This window comes from Balaenoptera musculus, chromosome 9, assembly GCF_009873245.2.
Source record: "Balaenoptera musculus isolate JJ_BM4_2016_0621 chromosome 9, mBalMus1.pri.v3, whole genome shotgun sequence".
Taxonomy (NCBI): Eukaryota; Metazoa; Chordata; class Mammalia; order Artiodactyla; family Balaenopteridae; genus Balaenoptera; species Balaenoptera musculus.
In genome coordinates, this window is record NC_045793.1 from 105,535,903 (window position 1) to 105,555,017 (window position 19,115).

The 19,115-nt window shown below is 46.4% G+C and overlaps 1 protein-coding gene across 5 annotated transcripts in view; it reads right to left on the bottom strand.

The window, feature by feature from the left end:
• IKZF1 (IKAROS family zinc finger 1) overlaps positions 1–18,815 on the bottom strand; it is an 88,110-nt gene extending 69,295 nt beyond the window's left edge. For 4 of the 5 annotated variants that reach the window (XM_036864570.1, XM_036864569.1, XM_036864568.1 and 1 more), the window contains exons 1-2: positions 18,659–18,815; positions 5,462–5,515 (exon numbers count right to left, since the gene is read on the bottom strand). In XM_036864570.1, the coding sequence (XP_036720465.1) occupies positions 5,462–5,501 (40 nt within the window). In that variant the 5' untranslated portion in view covers positions 5,502–5,515; positions 18,659–18,815. Of the gene's footprint in view, positions 1–5,461; positions 5,516–17,836; positions 17,878–18,658 lie in introns of those variants that run through there. The other variant, XM_036864567.1, reaches the window with a different exon arrangement.
• Positions 18,816–19,115: the final 300 nt, after the last annotated feature.

Here is a 19,115-nt window from a genome sequence, read left to right on the forward strand (position 1 = left end):
GGACACTGAGAAACTAGACTGTATTCATGTTTTGTTTTGTTTTTTATTCTGAGCTTCCTTAACATTGGAGAACTCTGGGATCAATTTAGATACCCGGGCACGAGGAAACCAAGGGAGCATCATAAAGAATCGGGATTTATCCAGTGAAGGGATGTGGTCTCTCTCCTCCATTCATGTGAAAAATGCATCCACATAATCTTTTTTCAAATGTAGCTGATTCGTTTCTTGGGAACAAGACCAACTAGAACTTGGTGAGATCCTAGGCGTGCTTCCGTCTGGCTGGGCTCCTGTGCTGAGCTACAGCCCAGCCGTCCTGCAGCATCTCAGCACTTTCATTGTTTCCTACACGGGGGAGAAAAAGGAATAATGGAAACAGTAGGGACCATGATTCTAAATACCCTGGGTCGGGTCGATCAATAGGAGCTCCCCATGCAGAAGAAGTGAGAAAAAAACATCAGTCTCGGCGTGTGCAGGGGCATCTGGTAAAAAGTCAGTACTGGAAGAGAGCGAGGTGAGACAGCCGCGTGCCTGTCACGAGCCCTGCTGGAATTCAGCCTCACCTCGCCTGCACTCTGTGATGGTTTTTAAGAGCTCATCTGATTTGCCTAAAAGCCCCCAAGTTTGAGCAGCGGCTACTGAGGCATTAATCACTGGCTTGAGCCTTGGTACTCAGTGACCCTGGGATCCTTTCCCTGCTGGAGATTTCCACGATGAACCTCCACCACTTCATCAAAACCTTCATGGGGAGCAAACATATTTTTATGCGTTGATTTTAAACCAATTTACCCAGTTAACCACTTAAAATACAACACCAGGTATAAAATACAACACCATGATAAAAGATAAGAAAATGAAGTTATTAAATCAAGTCAATGCATAGCAGATAGTAACACACTGTGACCAGAAGTTAGTTGACACGGGGTACAGCTCAGATGTGACCAATTATAAGACAGATTCCATAATAAGTCACCTCTTTAAGACTCTTTCCTCAAGAGTAAAATGAGGCTAAAAAACATGATTTTGGCTTAGCTCACAAGGTTGCTGTGAGGATAAAATAATAAAGTGTATGGATGCTAATATGCTAAATAAGCTTATGGTATTATTTTGTAAATGTAACATCCTATAGAAAGAGGTATGCACAGCACCAAGTGCCCATATGTCCCCCAAGTGCATGTACAATGTCACACAGACACGCACAACTGTAGACAGTGAGAAATCAAGTATTGAAATGGAAGAATTTAGGAGGTGAGAGGTCATTTTACTTATTTAGAAAAATGAAAGAAACTTCTTACTAATTTCTATGTAAGTTACCTACTACCCATGTTTCAAATAAAGCTTTACCTATGAGAAGCATTTTGGGCAAATTAGATGAGAAAATTGTATAATTAGCTTATCAACAGCAAGCAAATATTCCTCAAGTAGATTATAATTCACCCAACAAAGTTCTGTGATTCCCTTTCTCCCTAGTGGATGAGTTTTTACTATGCACAATTACCCAGGAGAACATAATTCCTGGGGGTAAATAAAAACTCAGAAAATAGACTCTACAGAATAGTGGGGAAGCTCCTATTCAGTGCCATGTCTGGCTCCCGTAGGACTTCTGATCGGTTATTGAAACTTTAAGTCTCAGCTCCCTGTGAATTGAAGATGGTCCCTGTATCTTCTTCACGGGGGTCTTGTAAAGTTGAAAGGAGAAAAATGCTGAGGGCGGTGTTTGGTAAATCTCAAGCACTCAATCAATGTGATTTACTCTGATTAAAATTTGCACTGACACTTCAACATAGATGAGCCTCATTCCCCAGGCAGGCGATGGATGTCTACAGAGCACAGTTCTTGTTTCCTTGTTCCAACGAACATTACAAACAACCACTAAGAAAACATCCCATAGGGCCCCGGGAACCTGAGCATCCTCTAAGCTCAACTGGCTCCAGTCCCTCATTTTGCAGAGGACACACAGTGGTCCAGGAGGCATGGAGAACGGTGTCAGGTCTCAGAGCTGGAGGTACAGATGAGGTGCTGATACAGGCCTCACAATTCCCGTCCTCCCACAGGCTGCCTCTTCCCTCAGAACCCAAAGCAAACCATAAACCACATGCATAACCAATTATTTGGAAAGTGTGCCAAAGAAAAAAGAGACAGAGAAAGGAATAGAAAACTTACCCAAAGAATGAAGGAGATGTGCCCTAAAGGAAAGGATGGCTTTGCTTTAGACACACTCTCCTTCAAGCCTATTCAACAGCATTTCCCGACTCTGGCGGATGCAAGTGGGTAAATATTTATTGAGTGTCTACTATATGCAAGACCCTGTAAACCAGGGCTTAGTCCACGTTTAGGATAAATCCCAGGGAAGAAAGAAACAGGTAGTTTGAAAAAAAAGTTGGGTATTAAGTACTTCTCTATTTTTCAAGGGAGCAGTGCATATAGATTAGGTGGACTCCTATGAAATTGCTGATGTGGGAACTTTTTTTACCTATGATAGTGGCAATTTCATAGGGTTCAACTTAGAAAAAAATCAGTTTTTCTTTCTTGGGAGCAGCATATGACAAGGAATAATTTTGTGGGAAAAGGGGATGATTCAGAACACATTCCTCATATAAATCAAGAATTCAACTTCTGTTTGGCTAAATGTACATCCTTATTCTACAACTAACTGCCACCTTCCTCCATTTTAGAAATCAAAAAGGAAAATTGATCATTATAAGGATTGTATTGGAGAAGCAGCAACAAGTAGAGAAAGTATGCTTCAAATCTTTAGTAAAAATGGCACAATTTGGGCTTCCCTGGTGGCGCAGTGCTTAAGAATCCGCCTGCCAACGCAGGGGACACGGGTTCGAGTCCTGGTCCGGGAAGACCCCACGTGCCGCAGAGCAACTAAGCCCGTGCGCCACAACTACTGAGCCTGTGCTCTAGAGCCCGTGCTCCGCAACAAGAGAAGCCACCACAACAAGAGAAGTCACTGCAATGAGAAGCCCACGCACCACAATGAAGAGTAGCCCCCGCTCGCCGCAACTAGAGAAAGCCCGTGTGCAGCAATGAAGACCCAACGCAGCCAAAAAAAAAACGAATAAATGAAATAAATAAATTTTAAAAAAGGGCACAACTCTTTAAATGCTCTAATCTCTGTTTAGAATGCTCCAAGCTTAACACAATCCAAAGGACTATTTGTGTAAAGTGCTAGAAGTAGCATTTCCTTTGCTAGGAGTATACAAAACTAAATTTCAGACCAAATCTTGAATCTTTTTTAAACCAGAGAAGAGTTGGCTTTTTCAGGCCAACTTCATTCTTGACTCCACCCCCTGCCAGCCTTCTCTTTAGCCACTTCCAAACAAATTGGGTGTTTAGCATGATGTTAAGGGCAAGAAAAATAGGAGAAGAAAATGAGGGTTTTGTTATGTTTGTTACCAATCGAGGGGATCAGAATATTGACTGGCCATTCTCCTACCAAACTTTCTAGAGATGCCAGCCCAGGCTCGGGCTTTCGGCTTTGCCTTTGGGACAGCAGAGTCTGCATGGATCCAAGGGGTCTCCTCCTCAATGCATCATGTAAGATGCCAATCTGGAAGCCCCGCAAGAAGAAGGTGACAAGGGAACACAGAGGATCAGAAACCACGAAGAGGTCTCTTTGCACCTTTGGGATGCTGAACATCCCGTGTTTCTGACCCTCTCATCACCTCTAGCCATGGTCTGCAATTCCAGGGAATGGGACTCACCTCTCCTTCAGCTCAGACTGCATCTACCAGCAGCTATCAGATCCCGGCCAAGCCAAAGGAGAGGCTCCAAAGAGCAAAAATTGTTGTTTTTTTAAATAGTTTTATGGTTGTTGCTGTTCCACTTACATTTAAGAAACAAAATATGTGTTTAAGGGAAATAAATCCAAATAATGCTGAAAGGCAGAAGATGAAAAACCAAAGTCTCCGTCCCCTTCTGCTCTAACCCATTCCTTCCTTCCATCCTCAGTCTTCCAAGAGGAAGTGCACGTTTAATAAGTATCACTCCAGAATTTTCCTAAACGTATATACAGGCATGTGGAAAGTGTGTGTGTGTGTGTATGTGTGTGTGTGATATGTTTTCATTTCAAAGGATGGGATCATACTCTGCATATCATCCTGAAACACGCTTTTCGCACCTTCACATGCATCTTGGATGTCTTTCCACATGACTGTGTTCAGATGGCCCTCACTGTTCAGAGCTGAACAGACAAGGGCATGGAGGGACCAAAGTTTTCCACTGTCAGCACCAACGCTGCAGCAAGCATCGGCAGAAACGCCCCGTGCCTGTGTGCGAGCAAGTCTCCTGGGCTGATTCCTCCAACACAACTTTCGTTTCTACAGATAAGGCCAAACGTGTTGACCAGTGTTCACGTCCACCAACTGTCCATCAACTGCCTACACGCCGCAGCTGAAAAGCCAGGCGTCTGCTGGTACTTCACAGCCGGGAGAGTTCAATCCAGACTTTCTAAATGACAGGAGTGGCAGGGACAGAGCAGGGGGGACCGTGGGCTGCAGCAGGCCGTCTCCAGGTTGAGGGAACTTGAGTCTCCCCTCCTGCCCATCTCCCAGGAGCAGCGGGCAGGCAGAGTGGCAGCCAGCCCTGATCTCCATCACCAGGACGGACCGAGGCCCAGACGCAGAATTCAGTCACAACTTGGAAACCAGTGGGGGCAGGTTGGCCATGCCCAGAGGACCACATGGGCCATTCTAGCAGAGAGGCTTACCTGGGATTGACCATGGGCCTGAGACTGGAGAATATAAAATACTGAAAACCCGACTGCCGCTGACACACCCAGGTTCAGGGCGAGCCAGACAGTGGGCTTACTGGGCCCATGAATACGGAGCTGGGCAGGCTTGGCTAGACCGGCTGGGGGTCCACCGCATGGGCGTCACCCAGCAGGACAGCGTGATCCAACCTTGGGCCTCATCTCCCAGGCCTGCCCCAGGCCCTGGGTCTCCCGGGATGGGAGGAGCTATGTCCAATAGGGCTTGAAATAAACCTATGTTGACTGGGGCAATGTTGTTGCCACGTTTAGCAAATATCCTGAATTGTGCCCCAAACTCTGTTTTCCAATCTACTTTCTCCTTGTCTCCCTTCCCCCTCCTCCGTCCATCTTTCTCTCTCTCTTTCAAGCACCTTCATTGGCCTGTGTTTGGACTCTAGGGAAGATCATCCGTCCTTTTTCCTCCCCAAGAGTATCAACATAGATTGAATCCTTTCCAAGTTGCTCGCAGATGTAACAGGAAAACCAGTTTTATCTGGGATGGAGATTTTTCTGTCTAGGTTGCCACACTGGGATAATCTCTAAGAGCTGAGGTGAAACATGGATACCAATTCCATCTTGGCCTTTCCTCTGGCAGAACAGCCCTCTTCCTCCCTACCCCCCCCCCCCCAGCAAGCACCTTGGCTTTGGGTGCCCACTGGAGCGGTCTTCCTGTACTCCCCATATGGGCATCTCACCAGCTCTCACCTGAAACTTGGGACATGTCTTGACCCTCATCAGCATCCATGGTCCTCGGGTTATCTGAGAAAGAGAGGAAGGGATTTTAGTTGAAAGCAAATTACTCCTAAGATACGAGAGAGAGAAAGAGAGATAAGGGCTGAGCTCTTTAACAACGAGGCTATCTACCAAGAATAATGCATTTTCCTCCTCACACACTCGCTGGAGTATCAGACTGGCACAGACCTTGATCCTTTTAAAAACAGCATTACAAAGATTTATAAAAATATCATTACAAGGACAGGAGGACCAAATTTGTTATTTATTGTTAATTTCCTACTGCATAATAACCCAAAATGCAAACTGACTGCAACAAAATTAAGCAGAAAATTAAATGGCCCTGGGTCATTGTAGGCACAGAATTCATTCTCTTGGCTGATCCATAGTTATGTTCTTTCTAATTTACTGAGCATGCATCGATGAACCTTGAGTCAGCTTGGTGACACGCGTACAATCAGCAATCAAAAAACGAAGCAATTTGCTGAAGAATGTCTCATTTACCCAGGCAGGGCTGCATATCTGAGCAGCCGCCGTGCTCCGTCCATCAATAATAAATACACCTCCAGCCTGGCAGATGGGCCTCGCGCCGCTGGCTTTGTCCCCCGCTCTTTCAGGGCCCCTGCCTGAGACTGCCAGGCTCTGACGCGGGGAGAAGGAAAGCCCACGACGGCTGCCAAACCAGGCCCGGAGAGCGCCCAGACCTTCCTGTTCTGCTGACACGTGGCTGGCTCCTCGGGCGGGTGGAAAGAGAGAAAGCGAGCCCGGAGGAGCTGCCCTTGGGTGGCGATGGGGACCATTCTGCTCGCGGCCACCACAGACACCGGGGAGAGGCCACATCAGCCGAGCAGGAGGGAGAGGGGGGCTGCGTTCTGCACTCAGGGTCCTGGCCTGCACCTCACAGGTCTCAGGTACCCCTGGTAGGTGACATCTGGAGGCTCCGTGGATAGGAAAGCTGGGGCCCAGCAGCAGATGACCTCCACAAAGTCTGCTTGTTTATGCTCTGCTGGACAACCTTCAGAAGAGCGCCTTCTCCAACCAGCCAACGGAGCCTGTTTTGACTCGAAATCAGGTCACTTCTTTCTGGGGGACCACCTCTGTCTCTCCCGTTCAGATGCGTGTGTCTGCGCCTTCAGGCCTGTTCTCAGCAGATGCCTGCACAACGATGGAAGGTTCAGGGGGCCTGACCCTCTCAGGGGAGGCTACAGTTCTGAGCAGACACAGGCCATGTGTGTGTGTATGTAACAGCCGTCATGGTGCATTCGCAATACAGATTTTCAGTTTCAGTCCTGGCGGTACCAGTCACGAAGAGGACACGGATGACCAGCACTCGTTCTGGATGGGGAAGGGTTTGCCTCTATTCCTGAAAGCCACTGCACTAGTCTGAGCTGTGACTCGAATTTCCAAGGCAAGTGTGGGCCTTAGGGGTACAGCCCGTGACCCCAGAAGGGAAAAAGGCCCCATGGCCCACTTGTGTTTCAGCCCCAAGACTGAGGGTCCACCAAAAGCAAAGCCAGACAAACTAGCCCCAGAAGCAAACACGAAACCTGTCCAGTGTCACCAAAAAGCAATGTGCCCAAAGTCTCACATCTTTTTAACAGTAAAAAAGGTAAAAAAACCTATGATCCTTCTGCAACCTGTTGAAACAATTCTAAAGAAACAAGACAGACTCAAATGAGAAAAACCTTTGTGTTTACTGTGCGGCATTAATACAAGATTCAGCTTCCTGAAGACAAGTATAGTATTTTACAGTGAAATATCACAAACCAGTTCTAAAGTGTCCCCGTATTGACAGGGCGACGTATAGTAGATAGAACTCAAATCTTGTAGCAACAAACGATACTCTAACTCCCAATTTTTATTTTGTTGACTTTGAACTTTTTTTCTGCTATACGAGTGATACATATTTTACAACTGTTTTAAAACAGAGGCAAGTAAATGCCCATAATTTCCACTACTTAGGACGACTACATTTTTTCTGTGTGTGTATGTGTGTGTGTGTGTGTGTGTGTGTACACAGAACTTTTTAGAAGAACAGGACACTAAACATATTCCAAATAAACTGTTGTAAAACATTTTTTTTCATTTAATGCTACACGTATCTTTTTAATTGACAAATATGCAACGACATTCTTGTTTTAAGGACTATGCACTGCTCCGTGGCAGGGACTGATTTCCTCAATACCCTACTGTATATTCAAGTAATTGCCGAGTAAAAAGAGAAAATGTTTCGTAAGGCCCAGCTGATGGCCCCCCACCCCAGCCCTGCCGGAGAAGGTGCCTTCCAGCCCACCGGACCCTACGGACCCTCTGGGTTCACTGTCAGGGCAAAATCTACCCACTCCCAGCTCCCCTTTGTTCATCGGTCTCTTCAGGTGGGGAGACGTGAGAACATGTCATAAAGCAGCAAAAGGATGCTCTGGGCCCATGGCTAAGGCCCAGGCGTGGCTCTGCTGGGCGGGCACGTGCGCCTGCGTGTTCCGAGGGGGCAGGGCGAGGGCACCTTCCTGGATCCAGCCCCGCCTCAGTGTCCACTGGTGCTCTGGACATTGGAGGTATTAGGGAGCCGACCCCAGCAATCAGGGGATGCAGGATCCCTGTCACAGGCCGGTTTCCATTTTCACTGAATGTCTGCAACCCCCATGTGGAACTGTTAGGTCCTCAGCCTCGCTTAGACTTTCAAACGCACTCTCTACCAACCCTACACGGACCCACTATGTGTGGGCCTGCAGCCACTGCAGCTCTGGGGCTGTGCTTATGGGCCGCCCCCCTTGATTGGACGAATGTTTTGTTGGCACCATCGTTTTGAGATTCGTAAGAATTAGGGCACAGCCCACACCGGCCCTGTGATTCCGCGACCTGTCTTGTCTGACATCACACGGTGGTTCGGTGACAAGCTCCCTCAAACTTCCCCAAAGTCGAAATTTGCATCTCTTGGGACTAAAAAGGAGTGAGTTTTTTGTAAAAGTGACTTTGCCTTTAGGCAAAGACCAAGGAATAATCCGACAATGGAAAACTGTCTGCGGGAGAGGAAACGCCACCCCCTCCAAGACCAAGAAGCTGCCAAGGGGCAGCCTGGAAGGGTCTCGAAGGGGACAGTGAAATAACCCCATCCCCGGGAACACAGGCACGGCCCAGGCTCTGTGTTTCTTTTTAGACTCGTGGAAGCAGTGCCCAGTGTCAAATGGTAAATGGGACTCAGGCTTGATCTGATCTCAGTACAAAAGAGCTTGCAGTCAGGAAGAGGAGTTTATCGCAAAAGTGACTTAACACCTTATTTTCACAAACCTTCACCTAAACCCAAACCAAGACCAGCAGGCCTGTAAAGGGAGATGCCAGAGGGAACACTTATTTCACGGGAACATTGCCATATTCTGCTCTGCACAGGGAGCCCCAGTGATTTGAGGCCAGAGCCAACATATTGATGGGAGAAAACACAGCAATCTCAGGAAATAACCGTCACCGGGCAGCTCTTACAGACGTGAATGTTTTTATTGTCTCTTGGGGGTGAGCACACGGGGAAACAGATGCAGCGATAAGGGACAGCCAGCGGGGACTGTCCTTTCAGGAGGCACAGCCTGCGGTCAGGCCCGTCATTCCCCTGCTGCTGCGCGGGACTTGCCCATCTCTCCCTCCCCGCCGGCTCTCTGGAGCCTAGAGAACAGGGGGACACTGAGGACCCAGCACAAGATGGAGGCAGGCCCACAGCATCCTGCTTCCACGGTGGCCGGGCCAGGGGGACAGCAAGACCTTCTGGAAGCCCCTCCCTGACCTCGCCTTCTTTTCCTCCTCCCACACCCACGGGGGCTGGAACCTGGATGCCTCCCTGGGGACGAGCATCCAACAGCCCTGGGCAGTCGTGGCTTCCGAGTGAGGAGCCCAGGCACATCTCCAGGACGAGTGGCCCCATTTCTACCCGCCGGAGAGCAAGCAGCTCGAAGAGCGGCTCGGCGGGAGCCTGAGAGGACCACTCAGGTGGGAAGGGCCGGGGAGAGCGGGGGTCCCCAGACCCTCCTCAGCCGCCTCCCCTCACAGCACTTTCCCTGAGGTGCCAGGGCTTTTCCACAATCCAAAAAGGTGAGTCTGGATTAATGAAGTCAAGATTAAAAGCCAGATGCTTGTCACGAACCACAATTTGATGACTCTCCAAGCCACCCTGATTAATGGCGATTAAATAATTAAGTACACAGCACAACAAATGTGCTATGATGAACCACATGGGTGAGTTTCTGCCCAGAAATATTTCATAGCCTTTCTTGAGTGCCTTATATATGCCAGAAAAAGAGGGAAAGGAAACGATACTGGGGTTAGTTCGCTTTCTTGAAGCAACTACCACGCGCCTGGCATTTCGCTGCTAATCCCCACAGGCCTGGACACCACCCACCTTGTCCTCTGTCTTATCTGAGTGCCCAGCAGAGTGTCCACGGTAGATGTAGTATTCAATCCCCATTTGCTAAGTGTGCATCTTTAACCCTTACAATTAACCTGTATTCTTCTTATTATACATAATCCATATTATTTTTTCCATTTTGTAGATGAGAAAACCGAGGCTAAGATAGAAGCATTCTGCCCAAGGCCACACATCTAAACAGACAACAGAGCTGAGATCTGAACCCAGGACCACTTGGGCAGCGGTCCCAAATTTTAAACGTATAAACGGACAAGGAATGGGTGTTACCTGTATCTTCACAGAAAATAAGCATGTTCTTTGTAACACTCTGCAATTAAGGCAAACTTCATCACAAAACTTCTACAATTAAATTCTGGTTATTTGGTCAAATGGATGCTATTGGTTATTTTCCTCCCTGATGAGTGAGGTTGCACTAGAGTTACGTTTGGGGTTATTTCCTTATAATCTCAATGACGCTTATTTTGAAGGGGGAACATGGGCCAAGCCTATAATCTATTTAAAATGTTTTAGGTCACAGAGCTCTTTAATAAAACCCATTATTCCTGCTGAGAGAAAGTCTTTTGATCTTCAGACTGGTAGATTTTATTTTTGCAAATCTACCCTATCACTGTGAATTACACTGTATCTTAAAAAAGGAAACTTTCCAAGAGAAAGCAAAGGCAATATGCAGGGTCTTTGTGTCTGGTTCTGGGGACCATAGAGGTTTTCCTAACAACTTGACAAAACAGGTCGGGTGAACGTAACAACTTCGGAGCCCAGTTATTCCATTTCTGAGTCTTTTCATTTTTCAAAAATTAGCTGCCAATCTACACATTTTCATGATTATTCCACAGAGATTAGGGCTGGTGCAAATAACAATGAAAAACAAGATTTAAACAGGATGGCAGGGAATCCAATTTGGCTTTCACACCCCCCCTCCCCCATATTTAACTGAGCCATTCACACACACACACACAAACACACACACACACACACACCCTTTTTTTAAACTGAGCTACAGAGAACTCTTCCTCCAGAGGTTTGTTCTGCTGTGAACCTGCTTTTTGAGGGCAAATTAGCTCCCATGTGCAATTCTGTCCTCACATTTTTTTTCTAGGGGCAGGAACTGATATGCAAAAGAGGAAGGGTCAAGGGGAACTCGGGAAGCCTCTTCAAAAAACAGCTGAAAACCCTGCTGTCTGAAAACATTCTTAGTGAGGAGGGATTTAATACAGAATGAAAAGGACCATGAGACTATTTGTAAAAGCCATCATGGAGCTACCTGTCTCGAAGTGAGGCAGGAAAAAAGATGTGAAATATTAGAAATCAGAAAATAATACAGAAAATGGAGCTGGAGAGAGCTTGCGCTTTCAAAACAGGTCCAGAGCTGGGTTTCAAGTGCCCCAGGAAGGTCCAGCACTGCACAACTATTGTGTGTCTGGACCCGCTCATGTGTGCACCCCTGTACACTGGCTCTCAAACTACTAACAGTAACTGCTGTTTATTCAGCAACCCTGGGAGAGGCAGACACACTCGGAATTTACATACTCTTTCAGAGGACTTTTCCTGATTCTGGCCGTCATCAGAGGCCATTTCCTAAGTCGCTTCCTCAAATATAAATGGCCTTTTACACTTCATCACTTAAGTAAAAAGTCTAAGTTTAGATCATTTTCTTCTACCTTCTTCCCGATTTTAGAAGACTTCATGCTTGCCCAGCAACTGTGCAACAAAAGTGACATCTCCATCTTTAAAGAAAAACGTAGGAACTGGACCAAAATAATGATTTACACGGATATTCTCATAAGTGTTGATCTCTTGTCATTATAAAGTGAAGAGACAGGAACCCAGAAATAGTTTTTGTGTTCCTATTATTTTTCAAAGATTTTTTTTCATTTTTTATAAAATAGATAAATACAAAGTTACAATATGAACTCAGCTTTTTACTCAGCAAGGCAAGATGCTGTCACGAAGAATACAGTATCTCCTCTTGCCTTCTTAGCAGTGAAGTTTTATGTGGACATGAAAAATTCAAAATTAAAACTGTATATGGTAGGAAAATCCACGTGTATACCCATAACACTCCGAAAAACATACCTGTCATCCTGAGGTTTCTACAAAGGCCACTGGACTTTTCTTTTTAAAGCTATATTTATGTTATTTAGACCCAAGGGAGTAAAATTATGCTAATCCCCACAGGAACACCCAGTGTTTGCAATCCATACATATCTATTTATCAACAACAACTGAAAAGCTATTGTTGATTTTCCCACTGAGGACACCATCCAGTTTACCATATAACCTTTTTTTTTTTTTTTTTTTTTTTTTTTTTTAATTTAGAAAAGTCTCTCCTGCCTAGCTGGTGGGAAAACAAGAGCTACAAATCTAGATGCAAACAGAGAGAGAAAATGTGTTTCAGAGCATCATAGGATGCTGGCTCCAGAGAGAAATGGGTGCCGACATCCTGATGGCTGACTCCTCATGTTAAGGCCATGTGGTTTCCAGGTTAATGGGAAATTCTCCCTAAAGGACTTACATTCTGAGATCAGTTCTGTTTACAACACCCCCAAATTATCAGCTGTAATGAATTAAATTGTCAGCTGTGATGAATTACAATGAAGTAACTTCTTATAAAAATTCTTAAAAAATCATCTCTATTCACTTTTCAAAACCAAGTTCATAGTACACAGAATGTAAATTCAAAAATCAGGCTCCTTAAATCCTAGCTTAATCTCTTAGCAGCTTCAGTACTTTGGGAATTTACTTTGGTCACCCCAGCTTCAAATGGGTCAGCTGAAGTCAAGTTCAGTTGTGTCTGAGAAGGGTAAAGGAAGTACAAATGTATCAATGATTTGGTAACAGTGATTGCTACTGACAGTAACTAAAATAATCACAGAGAAGAATACCACTTGATATTCTGAATGGGTTCTTTAGTTGGACCAAATTAGCAAGAAAAGTTCTAGATTTCCATTGTATTCGGTGACGGACAGAGAGCTGAGCTATCCTGTAACCCGAACCTTGTAGGATCCCGAGGACAAAATGCCCAACATAATAGAACACGTAACAGGGTCCATATGGATATGCTCTCCCAGTGGGTATCAGGCCCAACAAGGACTGCTTGGAGCCCGGTCTGTCATCCACAACCTTTAGCCCACAATGTCCTCATGCAAACCCAGGGGGAGGGGGGGGGGTGTCGTCAGTAGAACCTCACAGAGGCTTACAACTTCCTCGTTTTCAGGCCTACAAAATCAGCACATCTTTATGTATAATCAGGCAGAAAATGGTCACATCCATCAGGGAGCAAAATATAGGAAAACTCATTTTAAAAACTACAGTCAGATTTTTCTGCAGCCCTTAAATAAGTTTAAATTATTTATTTTCAATGTTTTACTTTTTTTTTTTTCCAGCAAATTACATTTCTTTTACAAAAGGCTATCTGCTCTAAATTAAACTGAAAATTCTTGAAATTCAGGTTAAACAAACACAACTCCAGACAGAAGCAAGAAAACGCAGGTAGAAATGCACTAGAAATTTCTAAACCATTTTTAAATGGTAATTAATTGCCTTATCTCTAACAACCTGAGATAATTAGCAGTATGATTTTTAATTTAATGAAGTAGGATACACAATTTATCAATATGTTTTCACTGTGGATCTCTTTGAATATCACTGCCCTACACAAAACCCAGCACAAAGGAGGAAGAAAAGGTCACTTTTTCAGGCTCAAAGTGGGGCTCACACCAGGGGGTCGCCGGCTCTTTCTAGTTTCCATTAAAAGCACTGGAGTTCATTTCAGAGTGCCTCCAAAGTCAGCTTATAAGAGATCAATCCCTCATTTTCATTTCTCCTAAAGATTCTAAATTAAACATTTTTCCCATTTGGTCTAAGGAGGTGTCTTATGTGCTATTTCATTTGCTCCAAGTGTGCCAGTGAAAGTCTGATGTAACAACAAAAATTTACCAAAAACTGATGAATAAATATTCACCGTGGAACCCCTAGCTTTAGAAAAGGACTCTAATCCAAACCATCTTGTTCAATTTTAGACCGTTTCAAACTGCCCGAAAAGCTTTAGAGTGTCAATTTTAGCATGTGAACTCAACAGTGGAGCCCAGAAGTCTATTTCAGTATGTGTAAGGTCATTTACAAATTCTTTATGTAGTTCTTAGTTTTCTCTGCAAAAACCCCACACATGAGAGACAGAAGGAAGATGGAGAGACAGAGGCAGAGACAGAGAGGAAGGAGGGAGGGAAGGGATTAAATAACAAAGCTGGGACCCTCGCACACTGCACCTGCCCTCAACACACCCCAGAAGCCCTGCACCAACTGCACGTCCGTGAGAGCTCACTTTTGGCGCGAACATGGCAGGAAGAGAGTCAGATTTCTTTTAGCAGTGAGCTGACTGCTGAAGAAAAACGAATCATTGCACACTTGAATGAGAAAAGATGAAGGAGGAGCTTTCCCACTCATTAGGGCCCATCTTCAGCAATTCGTTAAGCCGTGGCCCTGCGCCGTAAGCCATCAGGAGGTGGAGCGGGGACCCCCGAAAGCAGAGAGAGCACATGGAAGGTAATGAGGCTCTCCATCACCCAGGACAGACAACGGGAGGGGTGCCGGGCAGGGGTTGGGTCGTAGGCTGCCCTGGGAAGGAGGAGAGTGCACGCTGGGAACATCCCATCTGTGGAAAAGCCGCAAAGAAATGGGCGATCTCACCCAGGAGCCTGTGGCCCCTGGAGACCCAGGGGGGCTGCACCCCAGTCCTACCTTGGAGACCTGGGGCCTTCGGACCCTGAGCTGCGCAGAAGCCCCTGGACTCAGCCACCTGGAAGGGACCCTGCTGTCTCCTTCGCCTCGTCACTGCCCTTCTCGCCTTCCACTGGGGCGGAGAGGAAGGTGGGCCCATTTGCCAAATATGCAAAAAAGGAGGGAAGGTAGTTTTCTCTCAGGAAAACACGGGCAGGAAGGGAGCCCGTGCTTCCTGTCCTGACCAAAACGGGTTCACAGATTAGGACGTCTGACTTGGCGGGCTTGCGGTGGGTGGGAGAGGGATCTCTTTTAGTCAACAGGCATTCTGAGCGCCCCAAAGGCAGAAACAAACGGCCCTGGGAGAAGGGAGACAGAGCCAGGCCTGTGGCGGGGAAGGCAGGTGGCCCCCAGGCCTGGAACTCGGGGTTTTCACCATTTTTCACAGTTCATCCCCAGGTGGATCATGGGAGGCACCCAAGGCATCCACCACCTGTTCATTGCAGCAAAACAGGAGAAGGCAAAAAAGACGGACTCAAGGGATGAGGCCATTTCCTGCAGAGGAGGCCTGGGCTTCCTCCCCACCAGGCCCTTCTCAGGAGTGGCTCCCGGCCTCTAACCAGACACACGCCAAAGCAGGGTGGGCCCTGCCCACCTCTCCACCCTGCGGCTCTCTGCAAAGCTTCTTTTGTTTGCTCTGTTTCACTTGTAATAATGCAGCATTTCACTTTTAATGTTTCATAACATCTTACAAATGTTTGTTAGAATATCATCAAACGTTTCAAAGTGATGTCAAACACAAGCTATTAAAGCAACGACACTGAAAATGGAAGGACGTGAACATATATAACAGGAGATGCAGAAAGATAACCTGCAGTGCAGAGTCATTTATTACACTGCAAAGAACAACAACATGCCAGGTCTCCGTGGAGAAAACACGGTGGGCATCTGGTCGACCCCATAACACCAGTTTTGTTGGTGTGGCTCAAGTCTGCTTTGGGAGGCCCACGTCCCTGATGAACCCTATTCCTGTCTCCCTCCTCATCTGGATTTTAAATGTGTGTGTGTGTGTGTGTGTGTGTGTGTGTGTAATGCCTACGCTCTGAAACGCAACCTGCCCAAGGTCTGGATCACACGTGTACATGTGCCTGTTCTGAGCAAAACCAGAATGATCCGTCTCAAGGTGTCAACTGGATCAACGGTTCTCCCCTTGTCAGCCTCAAAGGATGGGTCACCTGTCGCTTTTACATCTTGTGTTTTCTCCAGTGACATGGAATGATGCCACACGCACGCCTGAGGGCTCTGCAGGTAAACGGACTGACACCAGACAGGGACTAACGGTAACCATCAGGGCAGGAGGGGCAGCGTCTTATGGCCACAAGTGGGAGTCACAGCACCCAAAAATGTGTGTAGAAATAGCAGAAATTAACACAACACTGTAAATCCACTATGCTTCAATGAATTTTTAAAAATAATAATTAAAAAAAAGAGAAATAGCAAGGGCTGCCAGTCAACCCTAAAGGGTTGCTCTCTGTGCGCTGGATCCACTGATATAAATCTCCATTCAAATAAGGCAACAAAACCAAGAGTTATTTCATAGTGAAATTATTTCATAATGACAAATATTAGAGGAGGGAAAAAGAAACAAAAATGCCTCTGAACGCTGCTACCCTTGATGAATTCTGGGTTAACTGCAAATACGTGAGGCAGACACCCAGAGTACTAACGTCACTTATGCTTAAATTCACCATTCCAAGCAGGAAAATCTGTCTTGTTTTAGTAAAAGGTAAAAATCAAACAGACCAACCAACAAACCCAAAAAGGAGGTGCTTTAGTACTCAGGTCAGGTGTGTTTGATGTTATAACCCTCTCCCACTCTGCCCCCTGCGTCTCTCCCCAGGCTGTGTGTACTCCCTGTGTGTGTCTGTGTGCATATGGTCACATAATGTCTTTATTTCCTGTATTTATTAATACACATGTAACCGTGAAGGATACACACGACACGTGGACAGGTGGGGTGGAGGTGTTTCACAGCATGGCACGTAGTAGACTGTATATATACTCCGGGTCCTCTCAAACTTCAAGAGTTTGACGTTTATATTGACGATATGCTACTACACATGACCCAACGTGAGACACACAAATCCAAGCCAAGGGGAAAAGATCCCCAAACCAAAGAACCACGATCCTCAGACTCTAGGCCTCCAGTGAGGAAGACACAGTGGTCCATTCCAGCACTACTGGCTGCAGCCTCTTGGCCAGGAAATTGGCTGTGATCTTAATTTTCAACAAGGGAAATGGCTGCAAGGAAACCACTGGTTACCTTCTCTCAGGAGACTTCAGACACACTTCTCAAAAGACCCAAATGCAACATACTTTGATTCACGGACCTGTGGGCTCATCCCATGAGGCCCTGATGATGGGCTTTTATTGTTACGATGGTACTGAATTTCCGAGGATATGTAGTTTCCCAAGATGTAGCACTTTGATTAAAATATTGATGAATTAAAGAAGCACGGAGGAGTTTCTAAAACTCCTGCTTTCAACTATCACCAAGAAACAGGACGGGAAGAAAACCTGACCATTTAACTCAGTGACATGTTTTGGTCTTCAGCTCTGGTGGACTTTGAGGCCAGGAAACACATTTTTTTCCCCATGTAAAAAAGGTATAAACATGTATGACCATGGGAAGTTTTGAAATCGGATACACTATATCAAACCCAAGTTGTATAGGATTTTTAAATGCAACATCATTATTTATATCTCCGCACACAAATTATTTTTTAACACGTTCTGTATAATCTGGAATGTAAGCAAGTAATCTTCCGGTTAGAGATATCTGTGACTGCTTAAATTTTAAGCCACATATCAAATAATCTAATTTGTCACTGAAAAAATTGCAACACATATAATATACATAATACTTGAATTATTACTTTAAAAATCCCACATAAAAGATGAATCCAAATAACCTCATCAAATAAACATCTTCAAACAAAGCAGTGAATTCAAGAGGCTCAGACCGTTTCCTGCAGGTTCCACTCTCCCCTCAACTCATAACCAAAGTGAACCAATCCTTAAAATCACTGAAATTTCCATGAAAGTTTAAATATTATGCATAATAATTTTCAGCTTCCTTTTTTTTTTTTTAACTTTTAACAGACGGTTAAGGAGATATTTCTTCAATACCAGTTTGTCTTTCCAAGTTTAAAATAAGGTACCTCAAAGCTGAAATACCCCGTGGGGAGCCGGGTGGGGAATTTTGAGTGTTGAAATTGAGGGAAGCACAGGGCCTTGACATTCACTCCGGGAGCTGCTGTCCAGAGAGAATGGAAACTGCATTTGAAAGCTGCATTTGGAAGTGCCGGATCAGACCCTGCGAATCGAATCGTAACCCTTTTTGCTTCTCCAGATGCTACATTCCGTGCCTCCAACTTAGAAGAAAAAACAATCACACCTTCAGGAGATTCCTTAGGAATCACCAAGGATCCTTGACGAATTTTTCAAACACGTTTCAAATACAGTCGCAAGTAACCCGACGCCTTTTGACCGAGGGGTTTCGTAACCTGACAGCCAAAACGGCACTCGGCAAAAGTACTACCAACTTTTCAAACCGGGATAATTCCAATTTTGCGGAAAGCAAGCTCAGACTCGATCTATTTATTTTACAGTATAAACAAAAAGCTCTCACGTCAAAAATGAGAAAAGAAAGCGCGTTATGAATGACTTTACAAAGGCTGACTTCCGTGATCTCACTATATAAGCGTAGATCGATTTAAACATGACCGGGACCACGGCGTCCTCCCCACGGGGACAGCGGGGCGGCTCAAAGGTGTCCCACGGCCGGCCTGCTCTGCACCTGCAGTCACAGCACCAAGTGGCCCAGGCTTTGACAAAAGTCAGCGCTCCCACTGTCCCCAGAGAGGAGAGGCGGACCCGAGCGAAACCAGGACTTACACATCTAACCGCCTCGTCTTTTCTTTCTTTCTCTCTCTTTTTTTAATCCAAGTTTTCCTACGGAAATTCTACCTGGAAACACTCACGTGGATGTGTGCGTCGCACTCTGGGGTTCCAAGACCGATCCTCGGGCGCCAAGAGCAACCTCGGAGCCGGGCTCGCCGGCTCGGCCCCCTCGCCGCGGCCAAGCGTCCCGCCCGGGCTCGGCTGCGCTCCGCGGGGACCCAGGACCGTCGCCGCAGACGCCGCCCCGGGCGCGGGCCGCGCAGGCACTTGTCAGAGCGCCCGGCTCGCTCGGCCGCCCAGCTCTTCCCAGCTTTCTTTCACAATGACTTCCTGAAGTTGCTCACTCGCATTGTTCCCCATTTCTCCTCTGCGCTCCCCACCCCCCGCCGGCCGCCACCCGGCTTTCGCGCTCCCGGCCGGTCGGCCCGTCCCGCGCGCACAGCGCCGCCCACGGGCCGCGCACCTGGGCTCCGCGCCGCGCCCCCGCGGGCCAGCGCTCCGCCACCTGCGGCCGCCCGGCCCGAGCGCGCGCCCGCA